Source organism: Panthera tigris, chromosome B4 (assembly GCF_018350195.1).
Source record: "Panthera tigris isolate Pti1 chromosome B4, P.tigris_Pti1_mat1.1, whole genome shotgun sequence".
NCBI lineage: Eukaryota > Metazoa > Chordata > Mammalia > Carnivora > Felidae > Panthera > Panthera tigris.
In genome coordinates, this window is record NC_056666.1 from 64,107,828 (window position 1) to 64,126,623 (window position 18,796).

At 38.8% G+C, this 18,796-nt stretch overlaps 1 protein-coding gene across 3 annotated transcripts in view; it reads left to right on the forward strand.

The window, feature by feature from the left end:
• The first annotated feature begins 276 nt into the window (after positions 1–276).
• The window catches only part of FGD4 (FYVE, RhoGEF and PH domain containing 4), a 129,038-nt gene continuing 110,518 nt past the window's right edge, over positions 277–18,796 (forward strand). For 2 of the 3 annotated variants that reach the window (XM_042992084.1, XM_042992085.1), the window contains exon 1: positions 277–927. In XM_042992084.1, coding sequence (XP_042848018.1) covers positions 837–927 — 91 coding nt within the window. In that variant the 5' untranslated portion in view covers positions 277–836. The remainder of the gene's footprint in view (positions 928–18,796) is intronic. The other variant, XM_007090721.3, reaches the window with a different exon arrangement.

Here is an 18,796-nt window from a genome sequence, read left to right on the forward strand (position 1 = left end):
TTAAAAATTTTTTTAAATGCCATCCAAGTGATTTGATGCAACTGGACTGTGACACTGATTGCCTATGGACACAATGAGGAGGAGATTGGAGAGGTTATTTCTAACCATGAGAGGGATGTCTGTATAGCCTGTTACTTCACTGTGATCTTATAAATATTTTAATTGACATTTTCTAATATTTCAGGATATGAGGAATTTTTCGAGTACTTGTTGAATGATACAAACATAAAAAGATATAGAAAAGTGAGTAATAAATATTATACCAATTGTACAGTGTTCTAAGTAACAAAACTTGGTTTCCTTAGGAAATCGATGAGTAGTATTTATTCACCAAGCTTCATGACCTGTCGTAAAATGGAACGTCAAAGTGGCAAAATAGCATTTTTGATCATCCAAAATGACATTTTAACGTCTTAAGCCTGTGAAGCCAGAGTCTGTAACCTCTTCCGTCCAGGGCATGGACCCAGTTAAAGTGGAAACAAACTGTTTTCACGCTGGCGTTTTGAGAGCATTACTAACAGTTAAGGAATTAGGCAGTTTATAAACCATCCTATTCCCAAATGCATTTCTAGTTCACTTGAAGCTTCCATGTGCCTCTGTTGTTGTTTATTTTACCGTAATAAATAGACGTCTCTGTATCACCAGATACTTGGTCTCATGAAAACCCTGCAGCAGCCCTTCCTCTGGGGGTGTGGCATATTATGCATGAGGTTGTCTTTGAGAAGTAAGGTCTGAGAATGCCCTGAGGTACACAGGGCACTGGTGCGGGCTCCTGGCTGCTCTGTGTGATTTCCAGTCTAGCAGAGGTTTTAAAGCCAGGAGTGAGATGTTATCCCATGATCTCTGAAAGAGTAAAGACAGATATTTTCTTATCAAACCAAAGTAAACTAATTATCAATATATGTGAAGTCACGTCCACTGATCAAGGTAAGTGGTTTCATTTTCTGCTGTATCTTTCTTATGTTTTGTTTTGTTTTTTAATAGTGTGGTCAGTTGGTAACACAGCATGCCAAGGGACTTATAAGTGGCAGAGAGTTTGGTTTTGTTTTCATGTTAAGAATAGGGTTCACGGTATTTTTCAACTTTCACATTAAATATGTAGTATCTTCAGGGTTTTTGGCTCTTTCAGGAGGCGTCTCTGGGCTAGCAAAGTACATATTGGTTTAAGTTCTATTTCTCTGACTCATTCTTAGTAACATTAGGACAGTTTAAAAATTCAGTCAGTAAGGAGAAGAATGCAGAGAAAGAAAGCAAGAATTTTCTTTCCTTTTTTTTTTTTTTCCCCTTCAGTTTCTAGTGTGAACAAAGCTAAGGAATGTTTACTACTAATCCTTTTCTAGTGCTACTGCATGGAGCACTCTTCTGTTCAAACAAACCCCACCATCCCAGCCTTCTTGTTTTAGTAAAGTTCAGAGGAGTGTTATGTGTTTTACATTAGATAACATTGCAGAGATAGGCATAGATCTGGACTTTTTTTTTAAATTGTTACTGGTATTAAGCTACTGTTTCCTTCCTCTAGTATTCTAGAGAGCATATAAATGAGAAATGGACTTTGAAAGAGGAATGAAATTCTACTGTGTGGTAGAAATATAACCATGTGACAGGAACTTTATGCTAAAAATATTTTTTAAGGCTGAAATGGGTTCATTTTGTGTAGCTCTTTTCCCATTGTTTCTGCATGGGTATTAACCCTCCCGAAGAATGCCTACATTGCTAAACAGGGTGAGCTGCACCTTACGACAGGCAGTCTTCACAATTACCAAGGTTCTCTTTTTTTTTTCTGACGTCACCCTTTCCTCTTTTGGCCTCAGTGGAGCTTGCACGGAGTGTAGAAGCGCGAGGGAAGGGTTGGTCCTAGCACTGCTGCAGGCAAGCTGAGGCTCCCTCCTGGAGCCCCACAACCTTGGCTGGCTCTGCTCCCAGGTTCTAGTAGTTGCTAGAGATTGAGGAGCCCAGTCCTTGCCTGCTCCTGCTTCCTCCCTCATGTAGGTGGAAGGCTTGATTCCTTTGTGAGGGTTCTACTATTCTTGCGTAAGTAAGCTCAAGGTTTGTATGATCTCACCATGGTTTCCCATCATACTCTAAATATGAAAAATTGTTTCAAACTGACAAAAGGGAAGTATTTTTCTTTCTCCATTAGTGAAGTTCTCTCTCTCCTTGAAATAGCTGCTCTCTCTTTTCATTCCGTCTTCAGTTAGGGTTGATTGGAGGGAATTAATATTCCTTCCTGGAAGGCAGCTCTCAGATGGAGAGAAAACTACTAGAATTTTCTGTTCTAATGGACACCTCCCTGTAGTGAGTGGCTGCTACCATAGTGTGCGCTTTACAAGTTCCTTTTAAGGTTTTTAAACTGAAAAGACAGTAATAGAGCACTTCCTGCCCATACCAGTGGTTTACTTTTATTGCCAGTAAGTTGTCTAAGAAAACATTTCACATACACATAGTTACATGTTATTTGTAAAAGTTTTATCTTCGTTTAATGACTTGAAGAGATTTTCCTTTTTAAAACGTGTACCTCTAGACAGACTCTCACATGGAAATTGAAAAGTGAAAATAGCGTGATCAATGACTCAATAGTAAGTATTGTTTAATCTTTGCAGGGATAATAATATGGTCTTCATTTCATTTTCATCCAAAATAATGTAACTTACATTGTAATCCAAGAGTGAGATTTAAATTTGGCCGCCTCTCCGTAGATGCTAGAACACCATTCATTCAAAAAATAACAAAGCCTTTTTTTAGGTGTCTGGTCCCTACCTCCTTTCTGATCTATCCTCTGATAATCATATTCACTCTCTGTGTTCTTTCTTGCTTATAAAATAGGGAGCTAATTTTTACTGGTCTGAAATATATTTTGAAAGGTTTTCTCCCTGATTTAAATATATTTTCTGACTTGTCCACTACCACAGTACCTGTTAAGCCCTGTTTAGATCAGGTCCTTCTATGATTTTTTTCCGCTCTGCTAATTGACCAGGGTTCTGTAGTTGGTTGGTCCTATTTTGAAGCAGCAGAGGGAAAATGCCTATGAGGAGAAACATAGTGTTGGCCATGGAGGTTGGTTGTTCTACATGGTAGTTATTAAGACCTGTCCTGGAGAAAACCACTCGTTCTCCCCTTAGAGAATGAATATAGACAAGATTTTTTTTTTAATAATTAAAAAAAAAAAAAACCACTAAGTCATTGTGGCCTTCTCCATATCATTGTATATCATCTGTTACTTCTTAGACTCAGGCCAAAAACCTTGCTCTTCTTTAAATTTTTTTTTAATGTTTATTTTTGGAGAGAGAAAGAGAACATAGCAGGGGAGGGGCACGGAGAGAGGGAAACACAGAATCCGAAGTAGGCTCCAGGCTCCGAGCTGTCAGCACAGAGCCCAACGCGGGGCTTGAACTCATGAATGGAGAGATCATGACGTGAGCCAAAGTCGGACACGTAACTGACTAAGCCACCCAGGCACCCCCAAAAACATTAGCCTTTGTTCAGTCTTTTTCTCTTCCATCTAATCTGTCAACAAATCCTGTTTCAAGAGACTTCAAACTGACCATGTCTTAATATGTCCACTGCTGCTACCCTGCTTCAAGCCACACTCAAGTTTTCTTTGGATTATTCCAATAGGTTCCTACCTACCCTTGACTACTTAGAGTTTGTTCTGCACCCAGCAGCCTGAATGCTTCTTTAAAAATGGAAAACAGATCATGGTCTCTCCTCTGCTCACAACCCTTGAGTGGATTCCCAATTCTGTCAGGGACGATATACAAGGTCCTGCCTCTCCTGACCCTAGCTTCTACCCTGTTAACTCTGACCTCGATGCTAAACGTGCTCCCTGCTCATTCTTATCTATCCATGTTGTCTTTCTGATTTCTCCCTGAACACTTCTGTACTCCTACATTAGGGCTTTTGTAGTTTTATCTTTTCCCTTGGAATGTTAATCCCCCAAATATTTGTGTGCCTCACTGTCTTTGGGTCCACTCATTGTCACCCGACTGGGGAAGCCTTCCTTGAACTACCTTGCCCAACAGCTCTCTGTCTCCTTTACCCAGCTTTGTTTTCCTCATAGCACTTTATGCCAACTAGCATTTATGTAATATATTTTGTTGTTGTTTTGTGGTTCACTGCTATATCCCTAGAGCCTAGGACAGTGACTGACAGATACTGGGTGCTTCGTTAATATGTGTTATATGAATGAGTATTTTTCTAATATTCATAACCTTTTCTGTTAGGAAATTTAGAGCTAAATGAGCAGGGATACAGAGAAGTCAATAAATTATACATATTTGTCATGTTTTTCATTTATTCCCCTCAGTTCTCTTTCATAGAGTAAATATTGTGCTAATTAGTTTCTGGTCTTCCTTGTTGAGCAGAATCTGAGTAATGAGTGTCTTTCTGTTGGAAGACTGGAGGCCAAGCTGATAACAGTTTATAAAGAACTGAGAACAGCGGCGCCTGGGTGGCTCAGTCGGTTAAGCGTCTGACTTCCGCTCAGGTCATGATCTTGTGGTTTGTGAGTTCAAGCCTCGCGTCAGGCTTTGTGCTGACAGCTCAGAGCCTGGAGCCTGTTTCAGATTCTGTGTCTCCCTCTCTCTCTCTGACCCTCCCCCGTTCATGTTCTGTCTCTCTCTGTCTCGAAAATAAATAAATGTTAAAAAAAAAAAAACAGAACAAAGGGGGTGGCACTGAAGTCATGGATGGGCTCAATAAATGGTTTTGGATTATGAATTATAGGGCTGTGTTGCAGGAGAGAAAACAGATGGGAGAGGTTTTGGGGTGTGAGAGCAGGAAATTTGGGGAACTGTCTGCATGGAGAAAATTATGGCAAGATGAAAATAAAATGTTTAAGATGTTTTGTTACATATTAAGGGTATACTTTCCCCTCTTTGTTTTTCTTGGGTTTTTTCCTCCTGCCTTTAAAGGCATTTAAATTTGAAACTCTCCTATAGAAGGAAAGAAGGAAAAGAAAGAAGATAGAATAAAATGTAACAATCTAGAAATGTTTCCTCTAAATAAATTCTTACAAAGCTTGAAAACCAGTTCATGGATTAAAGTGTGTGAACTATTTATGTGTTTATACGTTATACAATTTCTTTCCAAATCCATCTGGATAATTGGAAATTGACCCACATTTAAAAATCTATAACAAGCAGTTAAGTTCTATGAATGATGATTTGCTATATGATAATATATTTATCAGAGTAATAATGATACATTGTTAGATCACGTGACTTCTTAGAAATAGGAAATCTACTTAGAGTGTAATAAGAAGTACATAAAGCTTGAAAATGATTATTTTCGTTACTTTGTAAATGTAAGCCCCCAATGACTATTGAACTGGTGAAGTTACCAATTTATGTAGAATATCATCAGTTTTTCTCTTTTAACATTGCCCAATAAATTTTTTTCTTGATTTATTTCTATCAGAATTGCTAATTTAGAGCAGAAAATAGCAAAATAGTGAATGAAGATATTGAGCAAAAAGATATTTTTTTATATTTCTTTAGTCTAAAATTCACTAACTTATTTAAGTACAGGATAGTGATAAGGAGACATGCTTAGAGATGAGGAAGGTAACTGTCCAGTAGTCCCCCTTCATCCATGGTTTCACAAGCAGATGATCCTTCTTCTGATGTATTGTCAGAAGGTCACTAGTAGCCTAACAGTATGTTACAATGCCTGCGTCATTCACCTCGCTTCATCTCCTCGCACAGGCATCTTATCATCCCACATCATCACAAGAAGAAAGGTGAGTGTGGGACAAGATAGTTTGAGAGACTGAGCGAGCACACTCGCAGAACTGTTATTACAATATGTTATAATTATTTTATTAATATTGCTAATTGCTTATTGTGCCTAATTTATAAAATAAACTTTATCTTAGGTATGTATGTATGGGAAAAAGAGTAAATACAAGATTCAGTACCACTTATGGTTTCAGGTATCCACTAGGGGTCTTCACATATATGTAGAATGAAAGAATGTGATTATGTTCCAGGAATGGAGAAGGTGGGAATATGGTTGCAGCATTAGGCTGTATGTGGCTGTGAGTAGATGTGCAGCCTTTACAAGTAGGCCGATGTCTGATGGTGAAGTCTTTTATGCAAATCAGAATTTTTGCTACAGGTCTTGTAGTCCCATTAAAGGATATTAAGCAAGAGCAGTAATGAGACTGGTTTCATCATGGAATGAATAAAAGAAACTTTTTCTTTGTGGGAGCAGTCCTATTAGACATAACTAAACATGAATTATATAATGCAGTTTTAAAATTCAGAATTAGAAAAGTGGTTATATTTGATGAATTGGCTTATTTTTCTTCCTAACTTCCTCTGCGAGCCAAAAAAAAAAAAAAAAAGGAAATAATAGAAAAGCTAGATGGAATATTTGCTTTTTAAGTTTTGCGTGACTGAAACAATCCCCTACACTGTTAGAAGCTGAACACACAATGCTATTGTACTCCTGGTCTAGAACCCAGCCAGGGAAAAATACGAGGCCGCAAGGCCTGCTGGTCTGATTACACAGCAGGGAGTAAGGAAAGCAAATATCTAACTTGGTAAGCTGTTAAATATTAAATTTTCAGTAAAATGGGCTTTATATTAATGTTTGTCTTAAAAGAAAGGGTATCGAAATGAAAAGGTGGGTTGGGACTGATAAGAGACTGTCTCCAAGGTCACCGACCTTGTCAGGTTTTTTAAAAAATTGCCACTCTTCAAATAGAAGTACTGAGGTCCACATCTATCTACCTGTGACCTGAACCTAAGCAATGACACTAAAGGAGAAAAAAATGTCATTATAAAGGTAAGCAACTTTCTCATGGTCACAAAGTAAATAATAATGTCAAAACCTTGCCCTTTTACTAAGCCACCCTGTTTTCTCTGAGGAAAAAAAAAAATGCACTTCCAGATAAACATTAGCCTTGCTTCCCACAGTAGGTTTGGCTGATGCTGGGCTATAGAGATCGTATTGGTTATGTTTAAATAAGTGGCTTTCAGGGTGAAGGACTGGCTGGCCCTGAGGAACTTTTCCTACTTGGTAGAGTTCATTTTATCCATGACTGCCAGGAAGCTAAACCCAGGTTTGCAAAGTGAATGAACAGTGTCGGTAACTGCAAAACAAAGTGTAAGAAGACAGTGGGCTGGGAAGAAATCTGCCAGTAATTTTATGTGATTTAGTGTGAAGTAGGCAGACAGATGCTTGCAGACACTGGTTAGTAGAGAGTGTCAGGCTGGAATGTTTTAGCTGCTGGGAATCAGGTTCAGAGAAATCAAGTTCAGAAAAGCAGGTGCAAAATTAATGAAAATCAGCAAAGTCAGGAAGGATTTGGTTATGAAAAGGATCTATTTTGTGTATGTGTCAAGAGGCGCAGTAGTCAGTTCTTGTTGCTTGTGATTAAGATAATTAACAGGTCTGTTCGGTCTTAGCAACATCTTTGTCAAACCTTACAAAACTTTGGCCAGTTTGATTTTCTTCTCTCTGGATCTGCAGATAAATTTATTGTGAATAAATGGAAAATAGTTTGGCATTGGGTTGAAGGAAGAGGAAAAGCCAAGATTCTGGTTAATTTATAAACCAGACATCTTGAATAAATGAGTTGGCTATAGCTCTTAGAAAAAAACAACTTTATTTTGCCCTTCAAGTTCTTTTCTTACATCTGTTTTTATTTCTTTCAGAGTTTATGAAGTCAATAAAATTTTTAAATTTTATTGTTTTAGAAGCTTCCTTTCATAGCCGAACTTTCCTTACTTGGCCAGGAATAATCTCCCTCTTTTGAATTCTCAAGGCTTCTAATTGATAGCTTTTCATATACACCATTGTTTTTGTTTTTGTTTTGTTTTGTTTTTCAGCAGTGGATTCTAAAATCAGATCATCTTACTTTATCTACCACATGGTGAAGAGGGCCTCATTCTTGAGATATAAATTTTGGCTGTGACTTAGATAGGAGCTAATCGATGTTGTGAGCCTAAATTGTTTCTATTAAAATTTCACTAGGTCTTTATGGTACTCCTGTTTTATGATATAATTTTGGTAGAACTTCAGCTTAACAGCTTAACATTTAAAGATTCATTTCATACAGCTTCCACTGCAAATACTAATTTGATCCATGCCTGTTATGACACAACCTTGACTGCACATTGGAATCACTTTAAAACACGGATACCTGGGTCCCAGGTACTCCAGGTCCCTGGATAATCTAGGTCCCTAGAGATTATGATTTCATTGACCCAGAATTCTGCGCAGGTATTGCAGGTGTTTTGTTGTTGTTGTTGTTTTTAAAGTTCCACAGTGATTTGTGGTTGAGAATTATTGACCAAGAGCATGACCTATTGGCTTATTGGTTCATATGCATGAGATAGCAGGGGAAGATAATTTTTACTAAAAAGAATTAGGTAACTGAATTAATAGCATACCAGGCATCTGGGATTAAGATCGATAAGAAAGTAAAGATCATACTCTGTAACACTGTTAGTTTACTCCTGAGTCATCTGTAAGCCCAGATGTAGTAGATACTATGTAAGATCAACTGTGCCGTGATGCTGTTAATGACTTTCCTGAAACCTAGCGGTTTTTACTTGTCCAAGGTCACATTGCTAGCTGGGGACAGAGCCAAGACTGGTTCTGGAAAATTATAATATTAACATAGTGCTATAGTAGTAATAGTGTTTATATAGCACTTCACCATTAATCCATGGTTTGTTGACTTGATTATTTAGGTCAAGGTCTGCAAACCTTTCCTGCAGAGGGCCACATCACAAATACATTTTGGGCTTTGTGGGACATAGGATTTCTGCCATAGCTACTCAGTTCTGCCAATTTAGTGAAAAGCATCATGCACGATATATAAAAGAATGAGTGTGGCTGTATTCCAATGAAACTTCATTGACACAAATAAATGGTGGGCCAGATATGCCCTGTGAGCTATAAATTGCAAACCTTGAATCAGGTATCTTTTAACCTTCCCACTGAGAGACTCATGGGCTGTAGCTTGCAGTCTCCTGATTGAGGGGCATTTTAAACTTCCTTTGAACTTAAGAGCAAGATGAGGATCTTAGTGATCCTAAACACTGATCACTACACTGGCACTTACTGTTCCTGTTTTGATGCCCTCTCTTGCAAGGTACTAAGTACATGCTTATTGAATTAGCACATACATGCAACTTTTAACATGTTTTCTCTCATCTTCAACCAACCTGTATAACCAGTCTTCCAGTAGGGGGAAAAGTTGCACGCATGCCAGCTATGGAGAAGAAATGCACTTCAGTTCTTTGAAGTCTGTGGCAGGCTATAATTGCTGGGTTTGGCAGAATTCTTGAAGTAAATAGAGATCTGAGTTGCTCTGAGGACATTTATTATCTTAATTCCTTAGAGCAGATTCTAAGACTTTATTTCTAAAAAATATTTCTTAAACTTGGTTTTTGCAATAACTAGGGTGTTTAGTGATTAAAGAGTATGTTTGGTTTCTCAGAACAATATTTCAATTCATTTGGATTTAAGATCACTACAGCGCTTATATGTGGTGAGTGGAGTGTTTGGCAAAACAGAGCAAATACTGGAAATAGTGTTCCGGATCATGAGCCCATTTGCAGTGCAAAATGTAAATGGGCCTGACCCCAGTTGTAGTGGAAAGAGCACTGCCCTTGGAATCCAAACCCCTGATGTGACTCTTGGCTTTATCATCATTTACCAACCTTACTATAACATGCAGACCTCTGTCCTACATACTTCTGTTGATGATGAAAGTGAAATGTGGTAGGACCTGTGTGAAAGTGCCTTATGAGGTCTTTCCTGGCCTCTCCTTGTAGAGTCTGGGTCAGGTATAGCAGGAGCCACAGTGCAGCCCTGAACCGTAGCACTGGACTGTCATGGAGGGAACCTGAGAGATAGGCCCACTGGTCTCCAAAGAGAATGGTTAAGAGTATATGATGGAGAGGCTTTATTGACGTCAGCAGAGGAAGGAGATGAAAAATGTCAAGAAGTGAAGGGCAAGTGAGGAGGTCAAACAGGGAAGAGGCAGAGAAGACTGGAACTGTGTCTTGATCTATTTAGTTACCCCAAATCAAAATTCTTACCTCATATTTCCTTTTTTTTAAATGTTTATTTTTTTATTTGAGAGAGAGAGGGAGGAAAGGAGGGAGGAACACAGAGTGAGGGAAAGAGAGAATCCCAAGCAGGTTCCACGCTGACAGCATGGAGCCTGACGCTGGGCTTGATGTCATGAACTGTGAGATTATGACTTGAGCTGAAATCAAGAGTCAGACACTTAACTGACTGAGCCACCCAGGCACCCCTTACCTAGTATTTCTTAAGTAGGATTTTTTAATACCTTGGGTACTTTGAAGCTACTGGCTGCAGTATTGGCTGAAGTAGAGGCACAGGATCAAGGCGCATAGCCATAATATAACAGATGTAATCACTTGATTATGTGCTGAGTGAAGCCAAAGAATTATGAGCCGGAGTGCCTGTCCAGAGGATACTGAGAAATTCCATGTAGATATGACCTCTGACATCAGCCTAGTCACTTACCACCACCGCCATGTATCACTACCCCCATTTACCACCTTCATAATGAACACAACAGTGCCTGCCTGCCTGCCTGCCTTTATCTCACAGGATTCTTGACAGGAGCAAATGAAATAATGCATATAAAGTGCTTCACATACTGCATACTTGGCTCAGAATAAACCACGTTGTTAAGTTTTATTACTACTACTATTGCTAACAGAAACAACAGTAGTATTTACAAGCAAATTTGTTATATACTGTGTAAGTTTTAAAGCATTACGAAATTCCAAGTTATGATTGTTAATATTTTTGTGACAAAATGTATGTTCCTGAAGAGTATATCTTGTAGCATCAATATATCCCTGTCTGAAGCTATGCCTTGCACTGCATTTATACAAATGCCTCTTGGTGGTTAGAGAACAAATCAGTTGAGAAAAGGCCAATTTGAAAACTAGTTTCTTTCCAGGGAGCATAACCTTTTCTAATTCCCTGTTGGTGTATGGGTTATAAGTCTTGAGGAAGAAGTCAAGCTTCCTGTCAAATGTACTGATCAAGATTTGCCTGATCTTGGGGTGTGACCCTGGGGAGGTCACAGAGCAAATGATTAGTTGGATCTGTTTGTGACTCAGCAGAATTAAAGGCCAGTAATGTGCTTTTACATTCAGGGGTCTTAGGATACTTTTTTCAATGTATCACTGTACAATACTGTACAATGCCCACAGTATTCTACACATGGCTGTTCTCTGCATGGTTAATTATTGTAATACTTTAATCCTATTTTATAACCACTTTAAAGGGGAGGAAAAGTCCTTTTGCAGAGTTTTCTGTGTTTGCTAAGTTGTATGCTTTCAAGTCTGCTAAAATGTGGGATTTTGCAGGGGAGGGGCGGATGGGGGGTGCAGAGAAAATGGACTGGCAGAATTCCAGAGTTGTGATCTCACCTGGGCTCATCCAGGAGCTACTCCAGTTTGAGACTCCGCGTGCAGGACTCAAGCAATCAGAGCCTTGTCCCTAGTGCTGCTTTTGTGGTCAGCACATTGTGGGAGAGTGTACCTTCAGAGCTGGGAGCAGCAGCATCACCTCCCAGAGCCAAGGACAGGTTGGAGTTTCAGCTCAGTTTGAGTCAGGGTCACGAAGGCAGCCAAAATGATGGCAACGTCAGGAAGAGATGCCAGTAATGGAGATGGGAAAGTGGGGGGGAATCACCAGGGCTATAGCTGTCAGAACGAAGGAGTCCCTAGGACAACTTTTCCCAAAACGTGTTCCAAGACACGTTAGCTCCATGGGATGTTGACCTGTCATCTATAATGACGAGTTTTCCTGGACATATACTGGGTTCAAAGTCAAACGGGTTTTGTTTTGTTTTGTTGTTGTTTTGTTTTGTTTTGTTTTGTTTTGTTTTACTGTAGGGCTTTTTGTAGCCCATAATATGCCCACTGGCATCATGAGGATACAAGGTAAAGCTGTAAAATTTGGCAGGTCACAAATATTTCACACAGAGTCGTTGTCCATTTGTGATGGTGGTAGTGGGGGATGGAGTGGATTGGGGTGGTGGGGGAGGGGGATGAGAGTTCCCGTTGCCAGAGTGGAGTTTCCCAGAACACATTGCGGGAAAAGTTGCCCTAGGACGTGTGGTATGTGCTATGAAGATTGCTGTGGTTTTTTTGCCTGGGCTCTTTAGTGGACTGCTTGAACCCTGTGGAGTCCTGAAGGAACTGGCAAATACCCAAAAGCATTCTCCAGGCTCTCAATAAGTGCTTTTTCTTCTCCCTCTAGCCTAATCACTTGACTGATATTTGTTACTGCTATTAATAAAATTAAAGAAATTAGTCCTTCTTATAGAAAGAAGGATAAGTGGTTTAACCCATAATTACTGAGACCAAAGACGACAACAAAAAATGGGGCATAGCTTCTGTACAGTTGGCTCTGCCTTAGGCAAATAGACTCCCCGCCCCCCCACCTTAAAAGGCAATGAAATGGTATTTTTTAAAAGGTATCAAAGGGAATACATTTGAAAATGTTAACAATGAGTTTGAAAAATGAGGCAGATGGAGTGTTTAGGGATGGCTGAACCTAATGAATACCAGGGCATGCTATTCATTCTGGACACTCTGACAGGCTCCTGAAACTTAACACACACAACTGTATTATTGCATTCTTACTTAAAAGGAAAGGCAGTGTTTCCTTGTCACATTAGCCAGGAGCCTAAGCAAGCTTTTACTCCTCTCTTTTCTTCCCTTCTTCGGCCAGCCCCTACCGATGCTTTCCTCAGTATGTCTCATAGGCTCTCCTCTCCTCTTTGGTCCCTGCCATGGCCATCGTGCAGGCTCTTAGCTGGTGCACAGACTGGTGCAGTCGCTTCTTGTTGACCTTAGCAAGGGCCCTGGGGAAGCAGGGGAAGGTGAGCATTCCAGACACCTATGGAATTGTGCATATCTCTATTTTATTTTATTATTTCAGTTTAGTTTATTTATTTATTTTGAGAGAGACAGAGAGAGAGAGAGAGAGAGAGAGAGAGCGCATGAGCAGGGGGGAGGGACAGAGAGAAAGGGAGAGAGAGAATCTCAAGCAGGCTATGTGCTGAAGCATGGAGTCCAACGAGGGGTTCGATCTCACAAACTGTGAGATCATGACCTGAGCTGAAATCAAGAGTTGGATGCTTAACCAACTGAGCCACCCAGGTGCCCCTCTCTTTTCTCTTTTACATCTTGAATTACATGAGGGTAAGGATTACAGTTTATTTGTCTGCCTGTCACCAGTAATTAGCAGCTTCCTGGGCCCTTTTAATTAGGGAGTTTTCACTCATTACATTAACATAGAGACAGATAAAACAAAGAATGAAATAAAGTGGTAACTTGATAGGTTTTGTTATTCTCTTTGCAGTTGCTTATTAGATATTTTCATTGCTTACAGAACAGCTTGTATTTTGGAGGCATAAAGATGAGACCTGTTAAAATTAAAAACCGAATTTCTTTAAGGGGTCATAAACACAAACATGCTCTTCAGAAAATGATTCATTGTCAAAACAGCAATTGTGATTAATGGGAAATGGAGGAAAATTTGAAAAGGTTTATGGAGTCTAGGACATATATTTACAATCATGGTAAAGGTGAAAGATAATGATTAAATCGTTGGGGATTAAAATTATCTGCCGTAAATTCTCCACATCAAATGTCAGACATCATTTTATCATTACTAATGCTGTTGTTACCTTTATTGAATAGAGATTCATGTTTGTAGTTGGCCATATAGTTATAAGCAAATTATTGTACGAATTTGCAAGAGAGTCATTATTTGGCAAGAATTTATCCCAGACAGTTTATTGGGAATCCCTGAAAGGCATGGAGGGATTGGGCACTGAAGCACATGAAGGTGCAGAGAAAGTAAGCCAGTATGAAAAAGTGCTGGGCAGTAAATCAAAAGCTAAGTAGTGGTCAGGGCAAAGACAGGCTAGGCAGGCAGACAAGGAGTGTTAAGGGCCTTAGGAAGCTCGAGGGAGGAGAGAGATAAAGGATCTGGTCCTCTGATCCACTACCTTGATAATCCTATCACGTGGAGTACTGAAAGGGAGGAAGAAATTTTCTTCTGTCCAGGATTCGTCTAGCTGGACTAAGAATTACATTTATATAAGATGGATTATCAGGAGAAAAGGCCCAACTTTTACACATGTGTACAGAGGCCCAATAATAAAATTGAGACTTAAAGAAATGACCAAAGCAGGCAGTTTTTATACTTTTTAGACAAAGAAACTATAGAGCTGTGAGGAATTGACTGAACAGAGAAAACTTTAGAATTCCTTACTAATTGAAGCTCCCAAGAATTTGGGCTGATGTAGTAGATTAGTAAGAAATAAAAGGGGTTGTGGGGCACCTGGGTGACTCAGTCAGTTGAGTATCCAATTTTAGCTCAGGTCATGATCTCATGGTTTGGGAGTTTGAGCCCCACATCGGGTTCTGTGCTAACAGCTTAGAGCCTGGAGTCTGCTTTGAATTCTGTGTCTCCCTCTTTCTGCCCCTCCCTCACACATGTTCTGTCTCTTTCTCGAAAATAAATAAACATTAAAAAAACTATTTTAATACAAAAAAAAAGAAATAAAAGGGGTTATTTATGCAGCCTTCTGGGCTCTAAATTCCCTATCTCTGGTAATAAAGACACCTCTAACTCCTGGTACAGGGACATAGCCTGGTACTTTCGACATAGCAGATATTTTTTTCTGCTTTCAGGAGGACAGAGTAGTCTCTAAGTGTCTTTGCACAGGCTGTCTGTTAAGTAATTTTTACTTACAATAATCAGTATGCCAAAGTTTTGGCACAACAGTAATGCAGGGTGTTTAGATGAATCTAGGGCCCACTTTAATCCATCTGCTTACCCTTTGCAGTAGAAAGAAGGAGCTAAGAAATGGGTGTTATTGTAAATTGAAAACAGTTTATCAGATGAAGCACAGCAGGCTGGGGACCTCTTCCAACTCTGGATGGTGTCAGCTAGAACCACCCTCTCCAAGTAGGCAAAAAAAAAACAAAAAAAAAAAACAAAAAACCCACATGTAATTGATCGTGGTTTCTCTTTACTCCCACCTTCCGCTCTAGTCATGGCTGCAGACACAGAATAATCTTTGTGCTTTAAATAGCCAGAGCTTGCTACAATCTTGACTAATATTCTTATTTGAATATAATCAAAAAGTGAACATCAGACCATGGTTTTAGGGGTGGAAGAGCTACCTCCAGCTCCCTTCCTGATGCAGAAAGTTGCTGGAGGAAGTTTAGTCTCCAAGATAATACCATGCCAAGGCTCTGCAGAACTGTGCCAGCTCCAATCCGGAAGTCATCATGGAATGTGTACTTACGCACTGCTGTGCAGGGATTCATGGGACCTAACAAATGGTCACACTGAAAAGGGAAACAGATTCCTAGGCCAACATTTAAACTGGGGTGATAAAATGTAGTCAGCTCCATAACAGGCACTATAGGCATGGGCCTCAGCTGTGATCTACTCAGTACTGGAATTTCGACAAGCTTATGTGGTTTTGTTTCAGTTAATCTAACAGAATTCTAACTTTTAAGGGACCACAAAGCATTCTTTAGAAATGTTATCCTTTTGGGGTGCCTGGGTGGCTCAGTCAGTTAAGTGTCCCACTTTGTCTCAGGTTATGATCTCACGGTTCGTGAGTTTGAGTCCCATGTCAGGCTCTGTGCTGACAGCTCAGACCCTGGAGCCTGCTTTGGATTCTGTATCTCCCTCTCTCTCTGCCCCACTCCTGCTTGCATTCTGTCTCTCTCTCTCTGTTTCAAAAATAAATAAACATTCAAAAAAAAGTTATCCTTTTCTTTCCTTATACATAGGAGAAAAAAATCGGTAAATAATTATGGAGCATGTTTCAGAAACATAAAGTATTTCTATTTTGAAAACAAATTATGTTTGTGTTTTTAGAGGCTATACATTTCTCTGATCTCATTGCATACATGCAATGTTGCATTTGCTTAAGAAAAATACAGTCATCACAATTGCCTTTTTACACATATTACACATTTTATCTGTGCACATCCAGCTATGGGGCCTTGAAAAATATCAAATATCTGCAGTTACTACCTTCAAGACTTAGTTTGAATTCATACTGCTTTTGAACTTTAAAGACCTCAAGCAATCTGCTTTTTCTGGCAATTGCAAAATTCTATGATTTTAGGTAGCATCATCATAAGTCTGAAACATTGGCAGCCTACGGTGCATTTTAGTGACTCGAGTAAATGAAAATAAAATTACAGATTATGATGGATGGAAACATTTGAGTCGATTACTGGGATTTTTAGCTGCTGCTGTTTTTATCAAGACATCTGGATAGTTCCACAATTCCAGATGTTTAGAAGTCTGTTGCTGGGTTGTGGAAAGATTACTTGTGTAAAAGTTTTTCCTAGGTATTTAGAATTTGGTTGTTTTTGTTTATTTGTTGGTTGGTTTTTTTTTTAGAATGTTAATTTTATTTCATTTAAATTTTTATTTTTATTTTTGAGGGGGGCGGTGCAGAGAGAGGGAGACATAGGATCCAAAGCAGGCTCTCATGAAGCATGAGATGGTGACCTGCGCTGAAGTCTGATGCTTAACCGACTGGGCCACTCAGGCGCCCCGGTATTTAGAATTTGTGTAGAAATGAGCTTCATTGTTTAAAAGTTGAGATAAGAATGGAAATGTTTCGAATTTTGCATGGGCTCTAAAACAGCTATGTATCTACTTATTGTTGGAATTTAGAAAATATCTCTCTTGAATTAGAAACTAAGAATGTAGGCAAATGAAGAGAAACTTGCCTCAGGTCTCGAGAGCTCATTTGTTCAAAACTATTTATTGAGCATCTATTGTGTGGCAGGTGATGTTCCTGGGATACATCTGAACAAATGTCAGTGCCTTCTCACAGCTTACAGTCTAAGCAGGAGACACAGACAATAAACAAACAAAATAAATGTTGTACTGATTTAATTTAATTTAATTGAAGTATAATTGATATATAACAATATATTAGTTTCAGGTGTACAACATGAGGACTGAACATTTGTATACATTACAAAATGATCACCACAGTCAGTCTAGTTACCATACCTCACCAAAGTTACAGCTTTTTTCTTGTGATGAGAACTTTTGAGATTTACTTTCTTATCTTCAAGTTTGCAATACATTATTGCCTGTAGTCACTGTGCTGTACCATTGCATTCCCATGACTTCTTTTAGAGCTGAAGTTTGTACCTCTTGAATCTCTTTACCCTTTTATCCCACCCTGTTCTCTGTATCTTTGAATTTTGTTTGTTCAAGTATTTTGTTTATTAGATTCCACAGATAAGTAAAGTCATATGGTATCTGTCTTTGTCTGACTCATTTCATTTAGTGTAATACCCTCAAGGTCCATCCATGTTGTCACAAATGGCAAGATTTCATTTTTTTAAATAACAATTAGTATGCCATTTAAGTAGGTTGCTTTTTAAATTTTTGTTGATGGTTTCCTTCACTGTGCAGAAGCCTTTAATTTGATGTAGTCCTATTTGTTTATTTTAGCTTTTGTTGCCATTGCCTTGGTGTCAGATCCAAAAAACAAAACTGGATACAACCCAAAAAAGCCAAAATGTTGCTAAGACCTATGTCAAGGAGCTTACCACCTATGTTTTCTTTCAGGAGTTTTATAGTTTCAGGTCTTTAATCCATTTTGAGTTCATTTTAGCATATGGTATAAGAAAGTGGTTCGATTTCATTCTTTTGCAAGTGGCTGTCTAGTTTTCCCAAGACCATTTATTGAAGAGGCTGTCCTTCCTCATTGTATATTCTTGGTTCCATTGTAATAAATTAATTGACAGTATATGTATGAGTTGACTTTTGGGCTCTCCATGCCATTCAATTGATCCGTGTGTTTTGTTTCTATCCCAATACCATCCTGTTATGATTCTTAGAGCTTTGTAATATACTTTGAAATCAGGGAAGGGGATGCCTCCATTTTTGTTCTTTTTGAAGATGGCTTTGACATCTTCAGGATCTCTTTTGGTTCCATACAAATTTTAGAATTGGTTGTTCTTTCTTTCTTTTAAGTTCATTTATTTATTTTGAGGCAGGGGACAGAGAGCGAATCCCAAGCAGGCTCCACACCATTGGTACAGAGCCAGATGAGGGACTCAGACTCACAAACCATGAGCACACGACCTGAGCTGAAATCAAGAGTCAGATGTTTAACAACTGAGCCACCCAGGCACCCCGATTGTTCTGTGAGAAATACCATTGTAATTTTGATAGGAATTGCATTGAATCTATAGATTATTTGGGATAGAATGGACATTTTAACTATTAATTTGCTTAATCCACAAACACAGAATAACTTTCCATCTATTTGTGTCTTTTTCAGTTTCTTTCATCAGTGCTTTATAGTTTTCAGTGAACAAGTCTTTCACTTCCTTGGTTAAGCTTACTACTATTTTATTTTTTGATGCAATTGTAAATGGGATTGTTTTCTTAGTTTTTCTGATAGTTTGGTGTTGCTATATAAAAATATAACAGATTTTTGTGTATTAACTTGTTTATTCTAACAGTTTTTGGGAAGCTGTCAGGGTTTTATGTATATGAAATCATGTTTCCAAATAGTGACAGTTTTACTTCTTCCTTTCCAATTTGGATGTCTTACTTCTTTTTCCTGCCTAATTCCTCTGGCTAGGACTTCCAATACCATGTTCAATAAAACTGGCAAGATTGGGCATATGTGTCTTGTACCTGATCTAAAGAAAAACTTTTTTAACTTTTCTGCATTGAGTATGATGTTACTTCTGGGCTTGTCATATACAGCCTT